The sequence below is a fragment of the Leptopilina boulardi genome, unplaced genomic scaffold, assembly GCF_019393585.1.
Source record: "Leptopilina boulardi isolate dan_hultmark-lab unplaced genomic scaffold, ZJU_Lbou_2.1 LbouV2_330, whole genome shotgun sequence".
Taxonomy (NCBI): domain Eukaryota; kingdom Metazoa; phylum Arthropoda; class Insecta; order Hymenoptera; family Figitidae; genus Leptopilina; species Leptopilina boulardi.
The window spans coordinates 128,697-145,578 of record NW_026137897.1 but is presented as its reverse complement, the minus strand read 5'-3'; the positions used below and the strand labels follow the sequence as shown (position 1 = coordinate 145,578).

Sequence of the window (16,882 nt, the reverse complement as noted above, 5' to 3'; positions counted from 1 at the left end):
TGTACACAATATTTTAAAAAATTATATTTATCTTGTCAAATAATAATATTTAATAATAATCTATATTAATAAAATCAGACTTTTGTCTGTACATTGCTCCAAATTAATTTTTTCTTGCATAGTTTATCATTTTAAGTAGTAAAGATAACAAATATGCCATAAATAAAAATTCTGTCTGTCTGTCTGTCTGTCTGTCGTCAATATTTTGTACCGGCACAACTTTAAAACGGCTCAACCGATTGAGGTGAAACTTGGCAGTATATTCAGTCTTAACGTAACTTAAAATCTTAGCCATATTTGATTAAAAAATATAAACATGAACGAAAGTTATGACATTTTTTCATAAAATTTAAAAAAATCAAAAAAATGCAAATTTTTTATTTTTTGTCAGATTGATTTGAAACTATTTGTACCTAATTTTTTCACATAAATACAATCAATTTTTTTATTAAATTAAGTAAATAGTCTGAATTTAAAAGTCTAAATCAAATTTTTGAATTTCCATTTTTTTAATAACATTGTAATATAAGAATTCGTTATGTTCAACTTTTTATAAGTAAAACAATGTTTTTAGTCTGTTGGGTATTAAACGCAATCTTAGCTGCACACCAATGAAAAATATTAATTTAAACAAAAATATGACACTTTCAAAAAATTTTTAAAATTTAACATTTTTTATTTTTTGATAATTCTTTACTAAACGTTCTTTATTTAAAATTTTGTGACCAATTAAGTATGCTTTTAGCAAGAAATTTTAAGAATTTTAATTTAAGAATTTTATCAGAATTTTAAAATTAATAATTGCAAATCTGAATATGAAATCAGATATTGTAAAAATAAAAAATCGAAAATTACTTTTTTACTCTTTGAAATTAATAATTATTATATTTAAATTATTATTATTATTATTATTATTATTGAATAGTATTATTATTGTTTCGACAAAATTCAAATATTGTTTTTGAAGATGCTTCAATCTGTCAAAATTATAAATGAATGATGTTATTAAGAGTGAAATTGTCTTCAATTTAAAAAATTCCATAACCATAATTTTTAAATTATCGTAATTGAAAAATGTATTGAAATTGAGCATTTCTTTTAAAAATGTAAGAATAAAAATAATAAAATAATTTTTTAAATATTTATTATAAAATTTCTATTTATAATAAATTATTTTAATTTAAATATATACTTATAATTATTTGAATAATTAAAATAAATTAATATTTTTATTATTATAATTAAAATTTAAAAAAATTAAAATCGTTTAAAAATTAGAAGAATAAAATGAAAATAATTTAAAATTGTATTTAATTTTATAGTATTGAAAATATAAATTATTTGAATCAAGACAATTTAAATTAAAATTTCAAAAAACTTTAAAAATTATTTGAAGAATAAATTTTTAATAGAAAAATTTCTTTTAAATAAAATGAAAATAATTAAATTTTATATATGAAAGCAGTGAAAAAATTAAATTGAATTGAATAAATAATAATTAAAAATTTATAAAAAGATATTTTAATACAGGAGAACACGTATAGTTGGATGTAATTATAAATTTCAAAATTTATTAAATCTAAATATTATAACCGTCGAAGACGGGTGCGACAGCTAGTTGTTTATATATGTTAAAAACATCAAAAAATTTTTTTTTATATTCGATTGCTTGAAATATCGACCAGAATTTTGAGACAAAATAAATTTTTCTTTCTTCAGTTTAAGTTTAAGTTATTGAACTACTTTAATCTTTTAATAATGATTTTTATATAAAAGAATATAAATAAAATAGTGTGATTATTTTTTAAGGATTATTTTAAAAGCTGATATTGCATATTCAAATGTTGTATCATCGTCCGGTATCAAACGTGATAAAAGTAAAGAAAAAGAGAGAATAAAAGAAAAAATAAAAATAAAAATGAATCATATATATATATATATATATATATGTGAATAGAGAGAGAGGAGGCCAGTCGAGAAAGCGATGAATGGACGAATGACCGTGCAATAGAATGAATGAATATTACACGAAGGCAAATGGATACTGTTCGTGCGGATAATACTTTGACACGATGGAAAGGAAGCGTTGTAATGCGAATCTGAATTGAAACCTCGTCTTGAAAATGCGAAATGAGACGCTACTTTATTCCCTTATTGCGAATGCGAATTCTCTCTCAATCCTCTTTTCAAACTCTTGTATATGCAAGCCGGAAATACAATCTATTTTATTGTTCGAACTTTTTTTTTCTCTCTCTTTTTTTTTTTCATTATTAGCTTAATAATTTAATAAAAATTATAAATTGTTGCTAATTTTTGGGGGTTTTTTTTTTCTTTCAGCAATCTGCAATGGACAATGCTGCAATCGAGAGGCAGAGGAGCATCTTCAACATCAGGCGAGAGCGGATTTTCACAACCTGATCCATCATCATAGTCGAAGTCTCCAGGGTCTTTTGGCAACCACAGCGGATGCCTTAAGGGGTGAGTCTTCTATGTCACAATGTCATCTTATATATATATATAGTATATGAAAAGCTTGGTATTAGAGAGTGAACCAAAATGGCCGAAAGCTAACTTTTTTTCCGTTTTTTTTTTTTTACTAAAGTACCTTTAAAAGACGAGAGCTTACCAAACGCAATAAAAAAAAACCTCACCTTAGAGACAAAATTACCTTTTGTACGACTAAAGAAAATATATTAGAATTTACAATAAGATCACTCGAAAAAGATGAAGTACATCAAAGACTATTATTTGTTTCAAATTTTTGTCGAAAAGTTTTAAAAAAAATATACTTCTTTTTAAAAACTTATTTAACTGACCTGAAAATATAAAATTGACATAGTTTCTTATTTTTTATATCGATTTGTTTTGGATTGTTGTGTAAGGTCAAAAGTTCGTAGGCTATGTAGATTTGTTTTTTTTTTAAATTTTAATGAAAAAAATTAGGTCATACAGAAGGGGATGTTTTTTTTTTTTGAAATATAATTTATATAATTGCTTTTTAATTAATAATAATTTTTATATATCGAGTTTTTAATATTTAGTTTATTTTTCCACAATTATTTAATAAATTATTTTTTCGATTTTATCGATATCGAGTTTTTGTTTATAAAAAAAAATTTTTAAAAAAAGATCACTTCACAGGATTAGAATCGTGAATTTTTAAGGCAAATACACTTTTCTGAGAATAGTTGACGGAAGTGAAATCAGGTCGTTGGGTTGCTAGGGAAGTTTCAAGAGTAATTGCCTGATTTATTCTCTTCTTCTTCTCTCACACAAGATAAAAGTAACATTATGGAAAATTTATTTATCCCCCACCCATTCTAAGAAGGTGTTTTTTTTTCAATCTTCTGAATAATTTATTTATTTTCTTATAAATAAATTATCAATTTAAATGATAGAAAATAAATTTTTATTGCTATGGGAATATATTTACCTACTTTTCTGAAAATTAAAAATTCTCGCAAAAATATTTTAGTTTTCAAAATTTCTATTTTTAATTTTTTTAATTTCATTTCTTTTTCGTGACATTCTAGAGAGATTTATGGAGAGGATTTTTTTTTGTTATACGGTCACATGTACTGGAAAATAAATTCTATTCTTTTTTAAATTAGAGTATAGACTTTGAACCTCGGGGGTTTAATCGAGCCGACATAAAAAAAGTAACCGAAAAGAATGAGATAGAGAGAGAGAGAGATTGAGATAAATAGAGTCGAGAGTTCTGATTGACAAGAGAGGACTCGAAATTTGCGAATGTAATGTGTTGTTGAGGTCGTCGAACTAGAGAAAGCATTTTAAAAATAAATTGTCACTAATTTGGGAAATGTTGCAAGCTCTTTTTTCGTTTGATTTAAAAATAAAAAAAATTGACACTGCAAAGAGAGTTTCACTTACAAAAAGTGCGCGATAAATATAGAGTTTAATCACCGAGCAGAATTAAAATAAAAAAAAAAAAAAAAAATTAAATGTCACAAGGAATTTTCATTATCGTCAGAGGTCAGTTTAATTTCATGTTCAAGACACGTCAATTTTTTATATAATCAATATTAGAAATACGTTCTTTTGATATAAGAAATCTCATTATTTTTTTTTTATTACATTTTTTTTTTATAATAATTTTTAAATTATAATTAAATTTATATTTTGGTATAATATAATAATAATTTACCTAATATTATAAATTATTTTAAAAATAAATATAAATATAATAAAATGATATAAAATATGATAAAGAAGAAATATTGAATATATAGAAATAAAGATAAGAAATTCAAATGAAAATTTTGAATTTCGATCACGTAATTTTTTTCTTACCAGATAGAGAAAAAAGGAAAACTGTTTAAATCAAATCGTTCTGATTTTAAAATATTTTTATAATGTATATATATAACGTATATATATATAAGTATATATTGTATAGGAAAAAATTTTCCGCTGATCTCACTTTTGCTTTTATAAATTCAAGAGAGATATGTACCGATTGTGAAAAATTTTAATTTTTCCAATGCTGACGACAGTGTGCAGTCGTCTTAGAATACTAAAAGTCTTCGCTGTATATATATATATATATATATGATTGTAGAATTTTTAAGTAACCAATTGCATTCGCGCACACGAATCGAAAATCGAAGCGCGCATTTTTCGACATATGCATTTTACATAAATTTCAGATTTACGTAAATTGAAAAAAAAATTTACATATATTTCTTATCTGCAATTTTTTAAATTTAATTTTAATTCTTTATTTCTCTCTAAATCTGAATTAGTAAAAATGTTTACTAATTGAAATTAGTGACTCACTTTTTGCTTTAGAATTAGTTAAATTTTACTAATTGTTAGTAAAAGTTACTCATAATAATTAGTAAAATTTTACTAATTCAGAAGCAAAAAGTGAGTCACTAATTTCAATTAGTAAACATTTTTAATACTAATTCAGATTTAGAGAGTTAGATTATTAAATTTGAAACTATACATAAAAAATTATTTAATATTATTTAATTATTAATAATTAATTTTTTATTATTACTTTTAATTAATTTTTAATAATTATTTAATTGTAAAAACATTTTTAGTTTTATTGTAGACAGTTCGAATATTTTAAATTCTCCAATCGGCGATAGTCGTAGTCGTTAAAGCGCTTATATATAGGTGTTACATTATGTCATGTGTTTGGGGTTCGATTCCTCTCGGTTTTAAATTTTAATTTAACACTTGTAGTTTAATTTCGAACGTGTTAATATATTATACAAAAATAATAAATATAAAATAATAAAATATAATGAATAATAAATATAATAATAAATAATAAAAATAATGTATAAATAATAAATAAATACAAAAATAAGAAAAAAAAAATTACAGAAATGGAGAAAATTTAAATTTCATGGAAATAACACGTTAATGCGTGGATTAGACATAATTTAGATTGATTATATAGAACAACTTGTACATAGGAAATTAATAAAACTAATAATTTAATGATAAGTAATATATTTAGAGAAAATTATAATTTTAAAAAATGAAGTCTTTCCGGGTGTCTTGAGAGTATGTATATATATATATATATAGGAGTTGATCTGCGCGTGAAGGCGGACTTGTTTCGCTCTTGCTGTTTGTAAAAAAAAAAGTATAGTAACATATAACTTAGGGTGCTGCCACACTCAGGTGGCAGTCTTTCACTTTACTCTCGAAAATTACTCTTACAAAAACATACAGCTGTTGCTATTAACCAGAATTTATTGAAATTGTTCGCAAACTACCGCTCAAAGCTATATAATGAGAATCTAATGGCTTATTACATCCGTTTTAATTCTTCCTTTTTTACTCCCGCTTCTCTCTCTCTTTCTCTATACAAATATAGGTTTATTCTTTTTCTATTTGAAACAACTTTGCAAATATAGTTTTTTAATTTTATTTTTTACTATATATATTATTTTCCTTTTAGAATTCTTGCGATATTTGCTTCTAAATGAAGTTTTTCTTAGCGAAGTTAAAATGTAAAGTAAATGTTTTTTTTTTTTTTTTTTAATAAATATGTTTCTTAATTTTTTTTTTCTCAACTACCCACCAAGGGTTTTAAAATGTCGCTTCGCACTTAGTTATTTATTTTAATTTCATGTAATGAATCAAGAAGTAGGCGTTCTTAATGTATAAATCGCCCACTGAGGCTCCGGTGAGAAATTTCCGTGATATTTTGTTTCAAATGTTTTTATACGCAAAATAAAAGTCAAAAAGACTTTTTCAATTTTTGTTGATATTTTTGAATTTTGTTTTTTGCTATATACAAGTTTTCTTACTAAATAGAATTTATGAATTTTTTTCTAAAAAAAAAACATACGGGCGTTTTATTATATTAAATAACAATTGATCGACTGTTTTTTTTTTTTTTTTTTTTTTGTAGACGTTTAGAGAAAGGAATGTATAATAATAATAATTGTAAAAAGAATTTTAGTATGCTGGTAGTAGTTCTTTATTTTGTTTTTTTGATGTAAAGGTTATAACGATACCGCGGGGCCCCTTAATTGCGATATTTGATCGGACCGCGATTCGAATTCGCGTTCGCAGGTTTCGAAGCAGCTTGCATTGTGCGACCAGACCATATAGGGCTAGTCGAGAGTTGAGTCTCTCTCTCTCTCTTTCTCTTTCACTGTTTCTCTCTTTTTCTCTTGCGAGAAAGCAAACCTGCACACCATTGCACATCCCCCTTCCTATATAGCTCTCTTGCAGTCAGCGTGACGGCATCACGAATAGCCCCATTCGCCTCTTTACAAGGACTGATTTCCGACCAGAACTAAAACCAGCACTCTCAATTAATTCATCTCACTTTTATTTCTCTACATTTTTTTTTCTCTCATCTAACATATATTGTCTCTGTTATAATCTTCATTTGTAAAAATTATATTTATATATACTTTGTGTAAGATCTGTTTAGAAAAAACGCCATTTTAGAGAATAAATGTAAAATTATGTTGCCTTAATGAAGAAACTTATATGTTTTTTTTCTGCGTTATTTTGCAGCAGAGGTACTTTACTGCACAGTATGCGTCAAAGTTATAAAAAATAGTGCAGAAAAATATACTTTTCTGCACAGTATATGCAGTTATGAAAACCAGTGCGGAAAAGTAAACTTTTCTATATAATATGCTTTAAAATTATAAAATATAGTGCAGAAAAGTATTCTTTCCTTCGTAGTAAGCAAAGTTTAAAAAAAACAGTGCGGGAAAGTATAATTTTCTGTACAGTATGCTTTAAAATTATAAAATATAGTGTAGAAAAGTATTCTTTCCTTCGTAGTAAGCAAAGTTTAAAAAAAACAGTGCGGAAAAGTAAACTTTTTTGTATAATATGCTTTAAAATTATAAAATATAGTGTAGAAAAGTATTCTTTCCTTCGTAGTAAGCAAAGTTTAAAAAAACAGCGCGGGAAAGTATAATTTTCTGTACAGTATGCTTTAAAATTATAAAATATAGTGCAGAAAAGTATTCTTTCCTTCGTAGTAAGCATAGTTTAAAAAACAGTGCGGGAAAGTATAATTTTCTGTACAGTATGCTTCAAAATTATAAAATATAGTGTAGAAAAGTATTCTTTCCTTCGTAGTAAGCAAAGTTTAAAAAAAACAGTGCGGGAAAGTATAATTTTCTGTACAGTATGCAGTTATGAAAACCATTGCGGAAAAGTAAACTTTTCTGTATAATATGCTTTAAAATTATAAAATATAGTGTAGAAAAGTATTCTTTCCTTCGTAGTAAGCAAAGTTTAAAAAAAACAGTGCGGGAAACTATAATTTTCTGTACAGTATGTTTTTTTAAAAAATTCTAAATTATATAAAAACAGTGCAGAAAAGTATTTTTTTTGCACAGAATGCTGTACTGTTTTTATAACTAAAAATTATTCAACTAATACACACTGTGCAGAAAAGTATACTTTTCCGCACTGTTTTTTTAGCTTTGGGAGCGTTCAAAAATTACGTAACATTTTTTGGGGGAGGGGGGGGGGTCAAGCACTTTGTTACGGACAGCAGAAAAAATGGCGCTAATGTATTCAATAACGTGTTACATGGGGAGGGGGGGGTCAAAATTTAAAAAAAAACGTTACGTAATTTGTGAACGCTCCCTTTGCTTACTACGAAGGAAAGAATACTTTTCTGCACTATATTTTACAATTTTGAAGCATACTGTCCAAAAAAAAGTTTACTTTTCCGCACTGGTTTTTATAACTGCATATACTGTGCAGAAAAGTATATTTTTCTGCACTATTTTTTTATATATAACTTTGAGGCAGAAAAGTAACTGTTGCAAACAATAAAGAATTAAAAAAGTATACTTTTCTGTACGGTATGCAGCACAGTTATAAAATATAGTGCAGAAAAGTTTACTTTCCCGCTTAGGAAGCAGCAATGTTTGAAAAAAAACCAGTGCAGGAAAGTATACTTTTCTGCAAAGTTTCATAACGTAAAAATAAACAACCTAATGCTGCATTTAAATTAAAGAGGCGTTTTTTTTGTAGGTGTTATACAAAGAAAAAAAAAAAATTTTCTTTCTGAAATATCCTGAAAGACATAAAAAAAAAAAAATAGAAAGGAAAATTCTTCTTTTCGCATGGGATAGTAATAATACTTGAAAGTGAGCAAATAATAAACTTGCTTATTGTCGTGAACGGGAAGATCTCATTTTACACGTCGTATATCTTCTCGTTCTCATGGACCATCAAGCATTTCTCATCTCGTGTGGGATGTACTCTCATGATGTCGTGCACCCTCCGGACATGTTAGAAACGAGCATGACGGTTTCTCGATGGCACGCGAACCGCATCATACATATACATGTATATATGTAAATACGTATATATAGAAGGAAAGGAGACGTGAATGTTGAATCCGAAACGAAACACCTACGCTAGCGGGACGATATCACGAGAGCTTCACTCGTTTATATGTCTGTGTGCATTATTCTATAGCTGCATTGCTATCAGCTCGTCTAACTCTGAGTTTTCTCTTTTCTGCTACTTTACTCAATTCTCCACACGCTAAAATTCCAATCAAATCAGCTTTTACTTCACTAGAGTTATGATGGTTAGCTTTAATGTAAAATTTATTTCTTTACTTTATCATTTTTGTAAAATATTTACCTTAAATAATTTCTAAAATTCAATACGTTCTGCATTGAGATCTGAGAATAAAATTTTTTTTAACCCTAGATGGGGATCGAACACCGAACGTATTATCTATAAAGTAAGCGCTTTAACGCTTTCACTAATTTAGAAGCAAAAAGTGAGTCACTAATTCAAATTAGTAAACATTTTTACTAATTCACATTTAGAGAGTAGATAAAGATTGTTCCTTTTTCGAACCAAATATATAATTTATTTGAATTACATATAAACTATGGCAATAATGAATAATTATTACTATAGTTGCATATAAATAGTAAAATTAAAATCAAGGCCAGTTATATCTTTATCTTTTATATAAAAGAAAATGTTTTAATAAAATATACATAAAAAACTATTTAAAAAATTATAAAATAAAAATGACAGTTATTCTTTAATGGCGTTTAACAACGTTACTATACTTCATGTGCCAATTGCCCCAATTCTTTCAAATCCCTCAAGCAACGATCGATCTACCATTTCTCTCTTTCTCTCTCTCTCTCTCTCTCCTTAATCAAGAGCAATTTTCAACATTCACTTACTGAGAATTTAAGATGTTCGGGGTTAAACATATATACTTACTTACTTACAAACTATAACATTATACTTATTATACCTAGAAATGTGGAAATTATTAAAAGAGTAAATTTAAGATATATATTTCAAGAAGTCGAGCTTTATTGAATAATATTCACTAAAATAGTTTTCTAACAGAAATATTTATGAGAAATTTTATACTCATTATTTGTAATTAAAATTTTTAATAATTTTTTCAAATATAAAATATATAAATTTTTGATTTTATTGAAATTTATTTTGAATGATTATTATTGTATCTTGGTGTGTGCTTTTATAAATTTAGTTTCATTTAATTTTAGAATCTCTGTTAGTGTTACAGAGATACATTTAAACTTACACACTATATATATATATATATATATATATTTTTTTTTAACGTGTATGTCTAAACAGTAAAAGCTGTTTTAAATTACGTCATATTGAGCGTCCGTGCAATGCAATTCAAAAAGAAAGTCAATTTTTTTTCTTTTGTTTATAAAAAACTAAAATATTAATTAAGGACTAAAAATAACGTGCTTGGAATATAGAATTATATAATTTAAAAATAAAGAATTACGGCTAGAAATGAGAAAATAATTTTTAAAAATTTAAATATATTTTACATTATATAATTATTTAAAAATTAAACATTTTTTAAAATGTGATTTATTTTAAATATTCAGTAACAATGTATGTAATATTGTTATGTATTTTTATACTTATATTTTTCAAAATTTATCGCATTTTATATATAAATGTGAAATATCTACATTTCTTTTCATTAAAAAAGGAATTAATTTTTCAATACTGTGACACATATATCTCGATCTATTTAATATTTTCTATTTCTTTATAAAATTGATGATTTTAAATTATATAAATATTGCTAAGTTAATTTTTTTTCTGTGATATGAATTAGATCACCAGACAGAATTTTCTAATAGAAAACTAATAATTAAACATTTTAATAAATTGAAATAATATTTTATTTTTAACGGTATTTTAGAAGGGGGAAAAAAAAATTAGTTCAATGAAATGATCTTCGAGCTCAATTATATAAATTTTCATCATTATTTTTCGTTTAAAAATGAAGAAAACAAAACTTTTTCCGATACATTATATTTTAAAAGAGGTCAAAGTCTGAACACATTGCTCTCATTAATATATATTGTATATATGATAAACAGTATATAGAAAAGTCGTAAAATTGTTATTAGAGTTTGCGTTAGGGAAATTTGATTTACAAGTATATAGCAATTATATATTATTATTGTTAGTAAAAAAAGAGAGAGAGAGAGAGAGAGAGAGAAAGAAAGAGGGGTGAAAGAATCACTGGCGCCTCAAAGACGCGATTCACAATTGCTTAAGGCTCATAAAGGGTTAAACGAATTACATATAGGATCTTCTCTCCCCGATGATGATCATCATCATTATACATCGAGATATAAAGCACATGATTTCATTTGCTATCTTGATGGTCGGTTTCTAGTATAAGTGCATATACATATACATATTATAAAAGAGATTTGTTTCTGCGTGTTCGATGATCGATAAATACGCATCTCGTATACCTAGTCCCTGCGAACGAGTTCGTGACAAGATTCTTGAGAGTGTTTTCTCGCCTCGACGTGATGCACTCACGTGTTTCACTCATAACAAAAACAAATGCGATTCATCTTTGATTGCTTTTCATATACTCGTTTTGCTTTTTTTTGAATTCATGTTTCTTTACGATAAATTACTTTGGCTAGTGTTATTTTGTACTGTTTTTTAATTTCAAAAATATAAAAATTTTGTATATATAAAGTGGGTCATCGTCATTGTTATTTTTAATTTTCTTCTCAAAATATGCGTAGTGTTGAGATAAAAAGATAAAGAGGTTGACATATATGCTTCAAGAGTCACACCTACGATTTTTCTTGCTCGGTACATCTGTCCCTTCGTTTTAGATGCTTATACTTATAATCTCTTGGAAGGATTTTTTTGTATACAGTGAGAATTAGTAGGTACTTAAGTTGGCTTATTTCTTAATGGAAACTAATTTTTGACAAATTAGATTATATTTTCGTTCTTTTTTTTCTTCTAAATTTACTGTACTTGTTTTTGTTCTGGCTTCTATTTTTGATTTTGTCGCTACTTCGACTTTTATTTCTATACTTCTATTTTTGTTTCTGCTGATACTTATATTTCTTCTTCTAATACTTTTACAACTGCTTCTTCTTCTTCTGCTATTCTTAATTTTGCTACTACTTCTAATGCTTCTACTTTTGTTTTCGCTTCTGTTTCTTTTAATACTTTTACTGCAACTTCTTCAATTTCTATTGCTGCTGCTACTTCTGCTTCTTTTAATTGTGCTATTTTTACTGCTTCTACTTTTGCTTATTTTTTTCACAATGCTTATATATAGTTCCTATTTATCCTTTGCATTTTGGAATTCACAAACTGTCGATGACATGGATTATGTTTTGGATACTCTGCGGAGAAACTTAACCAATTGCCCTCTCTACAGCTTTTGTATTGGTAAAGTTAACATCGATTCGTGCTAATCAGGGTTGTAACCGAAGAAGGGTTAGGGGCAGTTAAGAGCGTTTGCCTGACTGGAATATCGCGAAACCACCCCCGGGAAGAGTTTCAAGTTGTTATATATATATATATATATCTCTAGCAAACCCAAAACCATTAAACTTGATTTCCTAAGATTTTATCGTTATCTATTCCCAATGAATTTATCAACTTTGACTATTAAATTAACCGATCGTTCTAAACAGTCGTCATAGTTTAGGTATACATTAGAAATTATTAGAAATATATCGTCGAAATTTTCAATTCCAAATAACAATCCTAATTTAAGAACTCGATTAAAATTCATTTAAATTTGAAATTCAATATCATAATTATTATTTTCGATATAAATATAAAAGTAGGTCGATGGTATAAATGACAGAGCAAAATTGCATTTTAGTCTAGACGAGTTTTAAAAAAGTTCTTTTGAATAGGAGAAAAAAATCAATGACTTCAATGCAACACAGTTTTTTTTTTTTTATTATATGTTAGCGTAAAATAATATTTTTGCGAAATTGGGTCAATCTAAGGTCATCAAATGCAGAGAGGATCAAAATAATATTAAAAAAAAGAAATATCAAGTATATAGGCTTTTATTAATTTGCATTGACAATATCCTGCCTCGAATTTCTAACAATGACACCATCAATTATTAGTCAATTGTTGGTAAAGTCCATATCATATATATAAGTCAAAAGAAACGACCATTCAACAGCTGCAACCGTTTGTGTCACATTGAAAATAAAACGAATTTGTTTCTTCAATCATCAATGACATAAACACATATTTCCATTCGCGTTTATTATCAATCTTGTCACATTTTTCAATCATATCGACAATTCAAAGGTCTTGATTATGACACTTTAATTTATTAAAATATAAATATTTATAAAAAAGTTCTATATTAGAAATAATTTTGAATTATTTATATTGATGTAATTTAATATTTTAGTAGTAAAAATAATTATGTTATTTGAAATTAGATGTCAGGTGTCGTTGATTTTAATCAGTCGTTTAAATTTATTATGTCAAATTAAGACACGAGAGAAAGAGCTGAGTAATTAAGCGAAATCGATTTAACAGATAGCTTGTTTCCTACTCTCGGGGATCAACGAATGCCCCACATTCATCTCGCGTGCTGCTGGTTGCCATATACACATGTTCATATAACATATTCTTATTAGTTTGTCTCCTTACAAAGTATTATCTCATAGTTTTAAGTGTTAAATTAACGCCGTTTATTACTCACTGCTATTATAAAGCTTTTCGATGTTATAATATTTGCATATTATAATAATAATTATTTTAAAAAAACTTGTAGCAAAAAATGTTTGATACATAATATATAACTAATAATTTTATTTAAAATTTTTCCATTGAATTTTTTGTACTTAAAAGAATTTCGTGTGATTTATGTGAAATAGAAACGTTTCGTAAGACGATTGAGAAATAATAGTCACGTGGTGACAATTTCGACCCCAAAGGGGATTTATAGTGTCGATCATTTCTAACCGCACACAAGTCTACGTGTGATTTCGTTGACCAGAAATTCTATTCAGGACGTCGAATGGACCATTAAAATAACTGTTTCACGTCCATAATGTCATCTCTCTCTCTCTCTTTATCTGTTATTTTATTCCAATTCTTCCAATCATGTTCCTCATTTAACAATTCTACTCTTTAATAACAATTTATATTTGTGAATACAATAATTGCTATTTTGGAGAAGAAAAAATCGGTGGAATTTTTTATTTTCTATTATCTGACATATTTGTCAAAATAATATTGAAAGAAAGCAAAGAGGAAGTACATTTTCCGCAATACTTCAAAAATAGACCCTCCGTGTATGAACAAGTGCGCCCACATAGCCAGCAGGTTGCCTCGGTAACGACACGTGCAACAACAGCATCCAATTGGTCCTCTAGGCTCGTGTACGTCATTTCCCCAGATGACGGCATTAATGTAGACACACGTGAGGATAAAAATCAGAAAAAGAATGAATAAACCTCTTAATTAGACTCAGATAAAAACAGTTCGTATTGTCAAAAAGGTTTTGATGATTGATAATTTTTCTGCCTATTCAAATTTATTCCAATCGTAGAAGATACTCTCTAAATTTGAATCAGCGGAATCTTGCTAATTCTCAGCTATAAGTATATACCACTGATTCTAATCAGCTTATATGCACTGATGAATTAGTGGAATTTCACTGATTTTTCAGCGTATATCCGCTGATTGGTACCAGTGGTATACTTATCGCTGATTCAAATTTAGAGAATATATTATGAGAAATTGTTTCCTGATCCCCCAGGAGACATTTCCTTTCCACGCCCCCTCTAATACATTGTTGTAAATACCCTTGACAGAGTGAAAATTATATCGAGATGAAATAAAATTCAACAAGTGAACTCCAAATCGGCTTTAGGCTAGGAAATATCTATATGTATTTTCTCTCTCTCTCTCTCTCTCTCTCGACTCTAAAGTTGGGCCAATAAGCTGAGCATAACTCTGACTTGAACTCTCTAACTTCCTCTCTCTCTCTCTCTCATACGCGGGCTGTATGGATATCGTTATATGGAATATGCTTGTGGAGCTCGTTTTATCGATTATCCTTCGCGCTTAACTTGAGAAGATAGCTCTTTAGGTTCGAATGCAAGACAATTACGAAGAGTGTATGGCAAGTTACGGTCGGTCGATTCCAGTGTATATAGCGCTTGGGGTGGAGAATCATTAGCAAAAAAAAGCTATAAAGTAAATGAGAGGCTTCTTCATATCTTCTACAATTTTATTTTTTTTCTTCTTTCAATTTTTTTTTTTTGAAACGCAATGCGTGAGTCATGCTTTTCTGAATATGATTTTAATTTCATGCCATCATTTCTGAATCAATAAAAGGTATAATATAATACGCGCGAGACATGCGGTGACTCATTTTAATAGTGGGTTTTTATGGAAAGTACTATATTAGTTCTGGAAAAAAAGAAATTGGTACTTCAGCTTCTGTTTTCTGCTGTTGCTTTTTATTTTGAGTCTTCTGCTTTTAATTATGCTTCTATTTTAATATTCTTCTATTTCTGCTGTTAATTCTGTTCCTCTTAATTTTACTAATGCTTCTAATCCTCCTGCTTTTCATTCTTCTTTTACTACTGCTTCTGATGCTTTTAATTTTGTTTCTTCTTTTTCTTATGTTGCTGCTTATGCTTTAACTTCCGTTTCTACTTCTCTATCTGCTGCTATTTTTTCTACTTCTCCTTTTGTTTTTGCTGTTACTTCTGTCCCTCCTCCTCCTAATTTTACTAATCCTTCCGATTCTCCTTCTGCTACTATTTCTGATTCTTTTTTTCTAATTTTCCTACTACTTCTGATTCTGCTTTTACTTTTGTTTTAACTTCTGCTTTTTCTTCTGTTTTTACTTCTGCTTTTACTTCTCTTTCTACTTTTGCTATAGTTTTAACACTTTAGGAATTTTATTAGAAACTGTAGTGCATAATTTAGCACATGTGCTCTAAATTTTACTTCAAAAAACTTTGAAAGCAACTTCTGATCTTCAAAACTTGAGAAATGTTCAGATTTCCAAAGAATGTGGTATAAGCAAAGTCCTCGGGATATGGTTTATATCAAAGAAAACAGTACAATGCTTGCCAAGAGTTTCTTTTTGAATAAAAATTTTGCTTCTTGTTTTTTTTTTTTTTAATATTTCTCTCGATCTCTAGTATTTAATCTCAGAAACTTTTTTTGTAATTAAAAAAAAATATATAACAGAAACTTTAGTGAGAATTTTGTAAGTATTTTAATATAAAAAAAAAGAGTATCATTCTTGAGTGAAATATTCTTTAAAGCATATTCTTGTACAGTTGGTTCATGTCACCTTCCGACGATAGTCGGGAATCTCTTAATCCCACGCGAAACCCTCGCGACAAGCGATTCAGGATCGGAAGCCATAATTTTCGCACGCAGCCAGCATGTGTATACATATATATATATATAAAATACATATTACATTATATACTTGAATATTTCTCACGAGTAAGCTTTCCCTTCTTGGGATTAACTTCTTGCTTTATTGGTCTTAACACGAGTCCTATAATCGAAAGGCTAATTAAGAGGACATGTCGTTTAAAAAAATTCCTTATTTAAATTTTTTTTTATTATTATACCAATATAGTTGTTTCAATTCGTATTATTCAATTTCGTAATTTTGATTTCATCATTATATACCTTTCGTCAAAGTTGATTCGGTCTCAAGTTATTCCATCTTTGTCACACACGTAATATATCTCTATATCTTATCTTGAGTGACTTTCATTTTTTTTTTTTTTTTTTTTTTTTTAATTCAAGTGCCACTCACACAAAAAGTACTTGAGACTAATAGTATAGTTTCGAAGGGAAGCTGCAATTTCGCCAGTTGGTATCTTATCGTTGATTGGATGTAAGCAATGCTTTCTGCCAACCACTTGTAACTCGCGAACAAGAATCAAAATTGATACATATATACTATATAGTATAAAATTGATTTCCAGACTTTCTCCGCAGAGTTTCAATTCTGATTGAAAATTATGTTCTATCAAATAAAGAATGGAGAAAATGTAGAATCTTAAAACAGGACAGAAATAATAGAAGT

The 16,882-nt window shown here is 27.4% G+C and overlaps 1 protein-coding gene across 1 annotated transcript in view; it reads left to right on the top strand.

Moving 5' to 3' along the window:
• The window catches only part of LOC127285137 (division abnormally delayed protein), a 68,836-nt gene that overhangs the window by 8,147 nt on the left and 43,807 nt on the right, over nt 1-16,882 (top strand). Inside the window, exon 2 of the mRNA XM_051310974.1 lies at nt 2,338-2,478. Coding sequence (XP_051166931.1) covers nt 2,338-2,478 — 141 coding nt within the window. The remainder of the gene's footprint in view (nt 1-2,337; nt 2,479-16,882) is intronic.